Genomic DNA, 13,602 nt, shown 5'->3' on the forward strand with positions numbered 1-13,602 from the left:
AGGAGGAAAGAAAATGCCAAATGCTGTCCTGTATTCTAGGGACCCAGGCTAGGTGTATACCAAGGGTTACTAGCACAGATGTCAGCAGACACTCTTTCGGGCCTTGCCAGCGGCCCTCTCTACATTCCCTAAAGAGAGGCACCTCTCTGTCCCGTGAGACCCCGAGAGGCTTGCAGTCTCTGCTGGTCTGTTTCTTCCTGCTCAGGCCTGACCACGTCGGGCACACACCAGGACAGTTCTTATTCCTGTCTGCATTTCTGCAGCAGCCCTGTCCTCCGCGTCTCCTGATCACAGGATGTCAGTCTTGGAAACACAGCTAGGCACTGCTGGTTAGGGTTCTGAGTCCAGAAGCTCGATTGGGGGGGGTCCCCAAAGAAACCCTGTGTGAGGTGTTCTCAGACCAGATTCCTGTATGTACTAGCAAGCACAGGGCCCAGCACAGTCCATCGCCCTGTTCAGCTGGTGGTTGCAATTGCTGGGTTGGTTCTGTTTCCATTGGTTCTGGAACCAATGGGTATTTGCAGTCCAGCCTGGTTCTGCCCAGCACACACTTGGCCCTCACATAAACCAGTGGGAGCTGCAGCCAGTCAGAGCGATCACAATAACCCCCACCAGGCCCGCCCCCTACCCTGGTTTGCCAGTATGTGTGGCAGACTAGTCTAGTCTGTCCCACATCCCCTTCTGCTCTCATACATGTCAATGGGCATTAAAACCTTGTTCCATCTAACCAGCTCCACTATCCAGCCTTCACGGATGTTGTTGGGTGTCTGTCTAGCCACCCCAGCCCCTGTCCTAGTTTTCTTGCCCTCCTGTGGGGGGTGGTAACTCAAGAGGGAGGAGTCCACTATTTCCCTCCCAGGCCACTCCCACTCCCAGATTATGCACTCTCCAGGTGGTTCTGTGGTTTGACTTGACAGAACTAGCCCCCAGTGCCAACTTCTGCCAGCTGATGCTGTGGCTAAGCTCCAACAACCCTCACCCACTCTAATTTATGCTTGCACCAGTAGGAATAATCAGCCCAGCCTGGTTTTTCCCTGATCTGGTCCACATGAGGCACACAGGTGTTGTAGCCCTGCCTAGTCCGGTCGAGGACAATTACTTCTTGCACAACCTGACTGCTCTAGGAGAGATTAGCAAGTAAGTAGGAAGATAAATGAGAATAGACTGAAGATTGGCGTATAGACTGCTATAGATTTCTTAAAAATAAGTTTACAACACTCAACATCTTCAGAATGTAGCAAACAATGGCTTCCAGTCTTATTACCAAAGAGAAACACAAGACCTGTTGTGCTCAAGGTCTTGTGTTCTTGGGGGGAGAAGTGGAAAGGAAGCCACAATCCCGAGGGAATCCTGCTGGGTGAAAATGGAAGACACTTCTCAATACATCTCATCACACTTTGAATGTTTATATGACTAGTAAGGGGCAGGGCAGAGTTTGGTTGGGCAAGAGTGTTGCTACTGCCAGAAGCAAAGCAAATACAGATGGTCAACGTTCTCTTGTCATCTCTGCACTCTCGATGTGAAACCTTTAGTGGATCCAACAATTCCACGTAGAACCTTCCATCCAGAAATTGGTGTTGTGTTATCTGGCTACACTAAGTCTACATGTAGTAGCCACATGAGGCTAAATGCATCTGTATTAAAGATCCAGTTCCTCAGACGAGTCACATGTTAAGTATTTAGAAGCTGCTTGTGGCCAAGGACTATTGGAGAATACAGACATGGAACATTTCCATCAGCAATCTGTAAACCAGTGCTTACATACCATGTGCTGGGTCACCTTATTGTGCTATGCTCAGACACTGGTGCAGAAACATACAGTGACCCACTTAGAGAGCCCAAAGAAATGAGTCTTATAGATGGAATTTAAGCTGCTTTGTCTGGGACCCTAATCTGAGGATCTTGTTGACTGCTTGCTTCCTTGACTCTTCTCTAAGCACCCCTCCCCTATGCCTATCTTTAAAAAAAAAAAAAAGAAAAAAAATTTTGAAGGGCAGCCTCATAGAAGCAGAGGGAGAAGCAAAGACATTCCACCTGATGATTCACTCTCCAGATGGCCTCAAAGGCCCAGGGCTGACCAGGTGGCAGCCAGGCATCAGGAGTTTCTTTTGGGTCAGACATGTGGGCACAGAGGACCAGGGGACCCAGATCGGCAGTGGAACAACTGAGACACAAACTGACACACAGATGGGGTGTCAGGATTGCAGGCAGTAGCTTTACCTGTTACCCCACAAGGGCAGTCCCTGAACCTTTTATTAATACGAAAAAGTGACTTACAACTTGCAGTTGCCAATTACCTGCCATGCTGGTTGGTTTACACTCGTAAAGTCATACCAGGTCTCTTAGCTTAAGTTGGACTACAACAATTTTAATTTCTAAATAGTCAACATACATTGCTATTATCACTGTAGGTGATCAGCAGAAAATATTTCACAAAACTGTCTTTAAATATTTTAATTAAACGACTTATAGTATCAAATAGCAATCCATTTGTTTAGATCAACATTTAAACTCTTATTCCTCAGTGTACCCAAACCAAACATGAGGGCTGTTCGCTTGAATGTGTGTTTAGTTAGAGGGAGCAGGTAATTTTATTTTGCAGAAACAAAATGGTAAGATTAAGCAGTGACCTAAAACTAAGAAATGCTACCAGAGAGAATGGTAGGAGCAGCAAGCACTGATATGTTTACTATGTGCCAAGCATGTCCTAAATACTTCAAGCAAATTCATTCTCTTTCAGCCCTACACCCACTCAATTAAGTACTGTCAGCTTTCTGTTTTAGGACGAGGCTGTCCGAGGTCACAGAACCAGTGTTAAGATGTGAACCTGGGAAGTGTGGCCACAAATGGTACTGCAAGTTCAAGTGAGTCCTTGCTTCTGGGATTCGATTAGCCAGTACCCTTTATGATCTGTTTCTACCTTTAGAAAATATCCTCCCTTCTTAACTAGTTGATTTTCTTCTCTGAATCTTTCATTGAGTACTACTTTTTTCTTAAATTCATTACCACAGTGTTGAAATTTATAACCAGCTTCGCTCACAGTAAGTAACTGTGAGGACAAAACTTTTGAGGACAAAAATGCAGTACAAAGTACACCAGACAAAATGTCAGAGATACAATCATGGACGTAAGGGACACACTGAAATCAGTCCCCTTCTGCTTCAAAGTTGTTTTCAAACTCTGAACTCTTTGCACTTATTTTTATTTTTAGTGACTTTTTTCCCCCAGGGGCCCAGTCAAAAAAAATATCGTAACTATAACTATCAAAACCCTGCTTTTTTTTTTTTTTTTTTAAATGTGGAATAGCCTCAAAGGGAATTGGCAGCTTATGAGTCTCTTTTATTGGAGAACTCTACCTTGAGCTAGTACCAGAAACCTGAAATCCACTCTGCCCTAGGTCACCCAGCGGAAGTTGGGTCTGCAGCTTTTTCCACAAGTGAGGTTGTGCCAAGTGTCCTCCATGCTGCTCAGGCCATCATCATGTCCCCAGAGGGTGCCCTGGGTACCGCTGGCCGCACCTAAGGAATGTGCTTCACAGTGGCTGCTGTGGACTCGCTCTGTCGGTGCTGGGATGTGCTGTGCTGGGGCAACAGCCACGATGCCGGGCGGTGCTGGAGGGGCCTGCACTGCCCAGTGCCTTTCACTACGAGGGGCCTCAGGACAAGAAACGAGAACCTGCACTTTTTTCTTTCACCTTTATCCCTCTTTGGATCAATGCTGACTTTGAAGAGAACAGGCAAGACACAAGCAGAGGGATGGGAAGATTTATTGAGAAAGGGGCGTTTCAGGGAACAGGCCAGCCTCTCGAGCAGCACATCCTGCTCAGTGGCCTCGGCTGTTGACAGGTGTCATCCTGTGATCCCTGGTGTTTACAAACCATGGTCCCAGATCAAAAAAGAGCCAAGTTCTATCTAATATCCCATGTTCAAATGAGAAAATGTATTATGATCATTTAGAATAGTTCTCAACCAGTACTGAAACAGAAAAAAAGGGGCTTTCTGGCTTACCAGAAAACTCTGTTCCCTGAGCATCCTAACCAACTAACTGAGGTTGTATTACAAGGAGACCGCTCTTCCCAGATAACCAAGTCTAGCACTACCTTAACTCAGCAGGTAGACCCCAAACCCATCAAACCAGAGGTCCGCTCCATCTGATTTACATTAAGCTATTGAGTGATTTGTTTTCACTTTTAGAAATAATACAGTTACTGTGTATTGTACACAGTCACAACCACACATCAAGAGAACCCAACAAATTATTAATTTTCTGTTTTTCAATGTTAATTCTTAGCTGCTTTTGGGATCAATTACATACTAAAACAATAAATTAAGATTGCTTTAGCAGAGGAAGAGATAGCTAAGAGACTGAAATAACACACTGGATGTTTCAGCCCTGCCAGGTTTGGTATGCTGGAGGCTGTGGAGACGAGAAAAGAGCTCAGTGCCCACCTCAGGATTCCAGGTGTGTGCCAGGCAATAAATGACGTATTTCAAAAGAGAAGCAGGCGATTTTCCAACATAGGGACTTAAATATCTCACTATTCTTGAAAGAGTTAAAAAAAAAAAAAGGTGTGGCAACGAAAAAAAAAATCTGTAACCAAATAATGCAAACATTAGATAGGAGATACAAGACTTGGCTTAACAAGGAACAAGCAGGGGAGGGGAAATCCTTCTGGCCCAAAAATCCAATTATTTCTTAACTAAATTTTTAAGAAAAAGTATTTTTCCAGAATAATACATTATAGAAATCGACAAATAAACGGACTCTACATTACAACTTTTATACTTAACCCACATGAAAAAGCAAACTACTTCTGCCAAGCTGACCAAGGCCTTGGGAAATCCTGTACTTGCTGCAGTTAGAACCGTGTGTAGGCATTTCGCTGCTGTTGCTGCTGTGGCGGCTGCTGGGCTTGCTGCTGCTGTAGGCGAATCTGTTGGGAGTAAGGGTCTTCCAGGGACTTGACAAATATGGTAGTTCTGGGACCAGTCTTCCATACGATCCCATTGGCATCTTTCACGGAAGACTCCACTGTAATATTGTGTGTTCCAAGGATAGCAAAATTCAACAGAAACTGGGTACTGAAGTAATCATTATGGGGCTCAACCCTCTGCTCCATCTCATTAGTCATATTGTCCAGGGGAATCTGGAATGAAAGGATTGTTACATCACAGCACAGCCACAGCATCTTCAGTGCTTCCTGGCAGCCAGGCCCTGCTGCGAACGGGGACTGTAAGTCTCTGCAGACAAGCCACAGGGAGATGCTATCATCATCCCTGCTTCCTGGCCGAGGAGATGGCGGCAGAGAGGTTAAGCAATTTCTTCAGGGCCACATGGTTAATGAATGGCAGAGTTGGAATCTGAACTCATTCCTGCTAACTCCACAGCCCACACTCTTTAACAGTTAAGCGACTTGGCCTCCTCGGCAGCTTTGGGGACACTCTGAGCTCCTAGGGCCTGTGTAATCCCTTCCCAGGCTGGCCTAATTCCTCTGCTTACTCAACTCTGTGGCCACGCCCCCAGCACCTTTAGTCTGTGAAGAGATTCTAAAGGAACAGGATGGAACTACTTGACTCAGAACTTAAAATTGAAGAGACTGAGAAACAATATAACATGAAGTAATTTTAAGTTCGGTTTTCTCCAGCCTCCCTTTAGGTGATTTTAAGCGCTATTGTGCTGCCTGACTTGCCCAATAAATTAACTTTGCAACTGTGCATTGCTAATGTAACAATCAGTGTCCTACTAACACTGAGAGTGTGGCATATTATCAAACACGCATTTTGGGGCTCATTCATTTATTTGGCCACTCACGTCTCTGCCCTTCAAAGAATAGAACAGCATTTGCTGGAGTCAGATTGACTTTGAAAATGCACATGAAGGCAATCTGAATGGCTACTTGGCCAGTTCTGTTTCTGTGTGTGCTCCTGTGGGTCATCAGTTAGACAGATGTGCCCTGCAGGTCAGTGTCTCCACGAGCAGTTATCATATGATCAGTTTGCCAGGGACACGTAGGTGTAACAGTGATGAATGGAAATCAACCAATTCTAGATCTCAGTGCTATTTATAACCCAAATACTCTCCCACACCCACATTCAACTTTTGTTGGGTTTTTATTTCCTTACAGAATGTGTCCACTAAAGAAAAAACATTCTTAAAAGGGCCGGAAATAGTCCTAGTTGAGTGAGCATTTCAGCAAGCGGTTACAATGCCCCTGTCCCTTTTCAGAGGGCCATGGCTGGATTCCTGGCTCTGGCCCCCAAGGCCAGAGGCACCCTGGGAGGCAGCAGGTGATGACTCAAGTAGCTGAGACCCTGGTACCCACATGGGATTGATCAGGGCTGGCTGTGTCAGTGGGTGGGGTCCCATATCTTGAATTAAAAACAAACAAAGAGAAGGGGATGGGCCCTGGCCACCTGACCATCTGAATGGACAGTTGCCTTTTAATTACAAGCTCAGGGCAGCGACCACTGCCTGGTGCTCCTGCACCGACTGTCCACTTCCCGAGTTTAATTGGTGCCTCTCAGGGCATAGCCAAGAAGCAAATCAGCACTTCTGGGTTTAAAACTTTCTTTTTAACTGTAACAATTATTGCACATATGGAAGAAAGAGAATCCTGATTACTCTTGGTTCAAATCCAAAGTGAGGTGACAGCTACACAAAGGACAAATGGACACATAAATTACCCTTACAACCCCCCATGAGAACAGATTATGCAGCCAGGGGATTACCCAATCATAACAGCTGTAATTTACATAAAGTAAATGATTTTTCTAATCATTCACCAAATATTGACTGATGGCTAGTTACATAAGGCCTCAAGCTTCCTGTCATGCAAAAGAGATAGAGAGAAGAGAGCAAGGCTGAACGCTATCTACCAAAGTAAGCAGTGATACATTAAGCCAGACCTTCCCTTCCCTTGTAAGCTTAAAGCACCACCAAAAAGGCAATGCTCGCTTTCTGTCTTCACCACTACCTGCTCCTGGCTCCGGGACCCTAGGTCAAACGGCCCACAGTCCACCTGGAAACATCTGAGTAACTTTCTCATGTAACTGTGGGGCTTGTTCCCTTGCTCCACTTATTGTGGGTCAATGAGTGAGGAACTGGAAAGGAGTGTCAAGGAAGCAACGGTTGATGTATGGAACACTGGGTACAGATCCAGTCCCTCAGCTCTGGCTAACTAGTCAGCACTTAACATGCCTCATGACTTCTCAAAGCTGCAGGTTCCTAGGGTTACACGTTACACCTTTAAGTAAACATTACCCTTATTTGACCCCTGTATGATGATACTGTATCTGCACCAATCTCTATATCAAATGATAAATGGGGATGGGTGGGAACTTTGGGGATCTTTCCTTGGGTTAACAGCACTGGCCCCAGGGTGCTCCTCCCTGCCATATGTCATGAGAGGAAGGCTTCCACGTACTGGTCAAGGCTGGACTAAACTCAGAGGCACAAGGAAGGAAGCCCTTGCCACTAGGCACCCAATTAGGCTTTCCCACAGTTCTAACAGTCACAAAACTTGAATTCCGGTATCTGCTGGCCCGGAAGCTTGGTGTCTCTATTAAGGGTTTGGTAAGGTGAAGAGTGCTGCTGGTCAGCCTCTTTAACCCTGACATTCATGTGTCCCGCTCCTCTCTGAGGTGCAGGCTGCTTAAACAGGGGAGGCAGAGAGGCAAGCTGCCAGTCACAAGCTGATTAGCTTGGCATCCCAGCTTTGTGCCTCTTCTACTTTACCTTGTAGTCTTGTCCAGATTTGCTCTGCAATGTGGAGGAAACATTCAGACAGACAGACTGAATCTTGCGGAAGAGCCCTGGTTTAGATCCGTGCTGAACTACGCCCTCCACCTTCAGTGCCAGCTGCTGGTTGTTATGCACAGCGATGGGCTCCGCAGGGTTCCGAGGGGATGGCGACAGAGCAAGCTGAAATAGCAATGTTAAAATAAATGCCAATGGTCCACAGCAAACTTTCTGCCAACAAGCAGCTCTGTGCTAACCACAAGTTACAGATGAACATTTTGGCACTCCTGCACCTTCCCTCTTGTGATGGTCTGCCTGTGCTGGGACAGCACAGATGCACCTGTACAGTCAAGGCCTCTTTTCCACACTACTGTGTTCTCATCCCCAATGGCTGTGCTTGAGAACAGGATTAGAGACTAGAAATGGTGCCGTTCTCTGGTGTTTGGGGGTAGAAGGAGCATTTCTCTGAAAACAAACCACTTCCAATAGGTAAATGCACCATGCAAACCTTCATCCAGGTGTTCTATTTGGTTTTAGGTCATTTGAAATACATTAAATACAAATGCAGAAAACTTAAAATTCTAAGGTTGCTTACATTAAATCACCATGGTTTACTGGAAAAAAAAAAAAACCCACAATTTTCACACATAAACCCAATGAAATTTTAAACTTCTTGCTAAGAGTTGTTTTGCTTTAAAACTGCATTAAAGATCCCAAATACTTTTCAATTATAGAAAGCTCAAGTAAGTCTGTTAGTGCTGTTGAGCACTGCACTGCTCTGCCCTGGGGACACGCCGCCCTAGAGATTTTCTGTCTAGGGAATATATGCTCCTCATCACCCAGTGCTCTATCAGTTGCAACCAAAAGCACTCCAGTATATTTAAAAATCACAGGAGATATTAACCAAAAGAGAAAATCCAGGAACTCTCTCAGAAGACAAATTCTCTCTCTTTCCCAACAATATCATTCTTTGAATGAAAAAACAGATTTTGAATTTAGCATTTATGTTCTGAATAAATATTTCAAAATGCTAACGCTTCTCTTCAACCAACCCTCAAAATTAATTGCATTCAATTTTAGTATACGTGCTGCTGAAGCGAGCACAAAACTAGCTGCATTCAAAAGGCAAAAATGCTTGTTTTGGAGTCTGGACTGGTGATGTTTTACTGGACCTGACTTACGTCACGTGGAGTCTGAATGAGCTGAGCAGACGTGGATGGAGCTCAGCATCTCCACGGGCGACTTTGATAAAAGCCATCGACTTCTTCCTGGACATAAGGGACAAGAAGCAGAGCTCCAGCTAGCCCAGGGCCTGCTTCACTGCATCAGGCACTGGCAATGAGAGGGGACAAACCCCACCTCCTTCACCACATCACTTGCTAAGGAGAGGAGAGGCTCACCCCCGAAGGCTGTGCACTCCCAAAGCCAGCAGGAAGGCACTGAGCACACAGCTATGTCCCACTTAATCTTCACAAGAGACCCAGAATTTTTTTTTTTAAACTATATTAGCACTGGCGTTCTTGAGATGTTACCTTGATGCTGGTAGATTGCAGTTTCTGGAAGAAATATCTCTGAAATGCAAGGGGAACTTTCAGCAAAGCAATGATGGCATTGCAGAGGCATGCTGTGTGCTGCGAGGAAAAATAGGACCACAGGAAAATAGTTTCAAATGTTATCAACGAGTGTGGTTCACTCAGTAATTTCAACACTACAGATGTTCATACAGACTATTTAAAAAGTAGATGCCCACGAAGAAAAACCTGCAACATCCAGGAATTTACAGCTAACAAACCATTCATCTCAAGAACTTAGAGTCTTCCGAGTTCTACCACAGTCATTTTGAAGTAAATTCAAATAGAAAATGAATGACAGGAGAATGGCATTCTTCAATTCCTGTCCCTAACCTGTACACCAGCTGCAGCACACACCGCTCCCAAAGACAAATACTTCGTGACAGTAAAAACCCAGTAAGATTAATGCCACGTTGGGGCTCTGGTCTCCTGGCCTGGGACCTTGACCTGCCTGTGCGGTGGGTGCTGGGTCTGCAAGTCTGAGGGCCCACCTGTGAGAACTGGTCCTCCTCAGTGGAAAAGACGGAGTAGTGGACAGCTGGCCCAGACCCACATGGAGGGTACTGCAGCCCACTAAGCCCTTCAGGGGACATCTGCACCATCTCAGAGGAAGGGGTACAGAACAAACTGGACAACTACCTTAATCAAATGATGACAGTGAGTATCTGGGCAAACGGAGACTCTGAAGTTGATCATGTCAGCCAATAGACAGTAAAAGGGATCCCTCATCCTGGGATCGGCGAGACTGACACATTTCAGAACTATTGATACACCTGGGCAGAACCCTAGGCGCATGCGCCACATTGGGACCCTGGCTTGATATCGGGTGGACATTCTCCATCCCTGGGGACTGGAGCAGTTGGGAGGCTGGGTATAGCGTCTCCCCTTATCCCACCCCACCCCACGCCTCCAAAATAAGAAGGACAAATAAGAAAATTTGGAAACAATGATCATACCCACTTTCCCCTAACCTCTGATCCATCCCACTCTGATCAACTGTATTGACATCATCTAAAATTAGAAATAAATAATAATAAAAAATCACTAATGCCACTTGCCATGTAAGAAACAGGGGTGTATTTCCGACTGAGGGACTCCACCTCTTCCAAGACGTGATTGTATACAGACATCATTCTTCTTTCATACTCACTGTCAGCAGGGGCTGTTCCAGTAGATCCATATTCCTGGAAACTGACGTCAAGATCATTGCTCATTAATCAACTAAAATAGTGACAATTTGGCTGTCTCAATGTCAGGTACGTTCCTAAATTCTCACTTCATTTTTTAAATAATGAAGTTGATTCCATTTACTGATGTGGAAACAGACTTGGAGAGGTGAAGCAAGCTGCCCACACTCAATGTAACAAGTAAGTGACAAGCCAGGATTCAAAGTCAGGTTGGCCTTCAGACAAAGTGAGTTACTCCCTTTGCTGTTAGGTACATCAGGGTGTCTGAACACGTTGCTGCCTTGACCCACCATCTGCTGCCTTCCCAGGTCTATCACCAGGAAACTGGGTGACAAGCAATCAGTGGGGACTTCAATCCCAAGCTTAACCAGGTGCATAACACTGACCCTAAACCATTCTTTTAACCATAGTTTGTATCCTAAGAAACCTTTACTACCAACCTCAAGCTCAGGGAAATGGTTTCCTACGTAATTTTCTCACAAGTCTAAAGTTTTATAGCTTGTTCTGACACAGAGCTAATTTTTGGGTAAGGTGTGAGTTAAGGTCAATGTGCATTTTCCAAATGCAGTGGAAAATAATGTGCCTGCTGCTGAGCTGCATAAACTAGGTTAGCTGGGTGAGGATACTGGTCCAGATTGCTACATCCTAACCAACGTTCCAACAAGCTGTTCTTACTCATTTCTCCTTCAGTGGTGTCAGATTTTGTATAAATTTGGAAGATCTGTAGTAGGTAAATACTACTTAGTATACGTCTCCTTGAAATTAGTCATTTAATCCTATCTTTCTCTTCGGCAACAATCCTCTTCAAGTCCATGTTCCAGGACATTGTTACGGTCACTTCAGCCTTTGCATTAGGGTTTACCTAAAATATCCTTCCTTATTTACTTGTAGTGCTCATTCCCAGCTGATCTAAGTTACTATGTAACTGATGTAAAAGGTAACATTCTCACTGCTGTCTTACCTTCCTTTTCTCTGCTGTATGTTGTGTTTTATGCATTTTATTTCTACACACTGTAAGCCTCTAAACAGATGCTCTTTTTTTCCCTTTAAATGGTCAAATTATTTAAAAAAAATCTTTTATACTTATTCACGCTTACTATTTCTAATAGTCTTAGTTTAGCTTTTTTTTTTCTTAAAGATTTATTTATTTTTATTACAAAGTCAGATATACAGAGAGGAGAGACAGAGAGGAAGATCTTCCGTCCGATGATTCACTCCCCAAGTGAGCCGCAACGGCTGGTGCTGCACCGATCCGATGCCGGGAACCAGGAAACTCTTCTGGGTCTCCCACGCAAGTGCAGGGTCCCAAATCTTTGGGCTGTCCTCGACTGCTTTCCCAGGCCACAAGCAGGGAGCTGGATGGGAAGTGGAACAGTCTGGACATGAACTGGCACCCATTTGGAATGCTGGCATCACAAGTGATAGCTTTACCTGTTATACCACAACGCTGGCCCCAAGTGACAAATTTCTAGGATTTTACCTGGGGATGTCTTTTTCAACCTTACTTATTGAAGGGTTAGTTAATGAGTGTAAGCTAACCTTTTCTATTTTTGAGGACTTAAAAGACGGTGTTCCAATTATCTTGTAGCTTACATTCCTTCTGATGAGAAATACAAAGATAATCTGCTATCCCCTGTAGTATGTAATCTGTTGTGTTTCTCTACTTTGGTTATAATGCGTGAGTCCTTGTGGTTTTCAGTATGTGTATCCCGTTTGAAGTTTGTTAAACTTGGCTCTGGGAGATTATGTCTTTTTTTTTTCTTTGAAAGATTTATTTATTTTTATTGTAAATTCAGATATACAGAGAGGAGGAGAGATAGAAAGGAAGATCTTCTGACCACTGATTCACTCCCCAAGTAGCTGCAACAGTCAGAGCTGTGCCAATCTGAAGCCAGGAGCCAGAAGTATCTTCGGGGTCCCCCACACAGGCGCAGGGTTCTAAGGCTTTGGGCCGTGGTCGACTGCTTTCCCAGACCACAAGTAGGGAGCTGAATGGGAAGTGGAGCTGCCGGGATATGAATTAGCATTCATATAGGATCCTGGCTCATGCAAGGTGAGGACTTTAGCTGCTAGGCTACTGTGCCGGGCCCTGGGAGATTATGTCTTAACCAAATAAAAAATCTTTCAGTCATTTAAATATTTCTGTATTCTCCCTTCTTTCCTTCCCTGTCTGTCTCTCTTTCTTGGCATCCAGTTACACAATTATTAGTACAAATGATATTGTCCTATAGGTAATTTTGACTTCCATTTGCCAGCTTGCTTTTTCTTTTCTCTATTCTATTTGGGTAGTTGGTATTGTTGTATTTTCAAGTCCACTGATCTCTTTCATTATACTAAGGCTTAATCTGTTAAGCGCAATCTAGTTAATTTCAAGTTCTATATTACTGCAAATGATATTTCAAAAACATTAGCCAAATCAAAACCCTGTCTCTTCAGTTTTTAAGTTCCATTTAGATCTTTTTACATCTTGAACGGTAGGTTCATCTTTAAGCCTCTGAAATTAGTTAACACGTGTTGTTTTAAAATTCCAGGCAGCTGGGGGACGGGGAAAATGAAAGGGGAACTCCGTGAGCCGACAGAATTGCATCATGAAAAATAAAACTTAAAAAAAAAATTTTTTTTTTAAATTTCAGGCTGTTAAGTTTCATCATCTAAATGTATTTTGATGTTCTGTTGGTCATTATTCCATGTCTAGTAATTTTTTAAACTGAATGCCCCAATTGTGTATCTGACATTGTTGATATTCTGAATTTTATTACGTTAAGTTTTCGTTTGGTAGACAGCCAACTTATTTGTGCATATTCCTGATTCTTCTGAGGCTCCCTAAGCTCTGCCAGGACAGGTGCAGGGAGTCTTCACATGAGTGCTCCAACTCAAGCAGGGTGTTCCTCCTGCAAATACTGGGTGTTCAACAAGGCTGCTCTGACTTGGCATGGTGAAATTTTGGCATTTCTCTGAGGAGTGCTGTTAGCTGTTCAGTTTATAATTTCTTCATAATTATTCCTTAGTACTACCTTTTTTGTCCAGCCTTTACACATAGAAAGCCAAAAGACAGCCTTGGAAAGACACTTCCCTTCTTGTCTTCCGCCCTGAAAATTCCAGTTTTC

General features: G+C 44.2%; 1 protein-coding gene across 1 annotated transcript in view; it reads right to left on the bottom strand.

Annotated features, from left to right (window-relative positions):
* Window positions 1-3,748: 3,748 nt before the first annotated feature.
* Window positions 3,749-13,602, bottom strand: part of INTS7 (integrator complex subunit 7) — a 68,863-nt gene continuing 59,009 nt past the window's right edge. Inside the window, exons 17-20 of the mRNA XM_058669160.1 lie at window positions 10,367-10,499; window positions 9,270-9,368; window positions 7,735-7,920; window positions 3,749-5,146 (exon numbers count right to left, since the gene is read on the bottom strand). Of these exons, the coding sequence (XP_058525143.1) occupies window positions 4,859-5,146; window positions 7,735-7,920; window positions 9,270-9,368; window positions 10,367-10,499 (706 nt within the window). The 3' untranslated portion in view covers window positions 3,749-4,858. The remainder of the gene's footprint in view (window positions 5,147-7,734; window positions 7,921-9,269; window positions 9,369-10,366; window positions 10,500-13,602) is intronic.

Source organism: Ochotona princeps, chromosome 10, assembly GCF_030435755.1.
Source record: "Ochotona princeps isolate mOchPri1 chromosome 10, mOchPri1.hap1, whole genome shotgun sequence".
NCBI lineage: Eukaryota > Metazoa > Chordata > Mammalia > Lagomorpha > Ochotonidae > Ochotona > Ochotona princeps.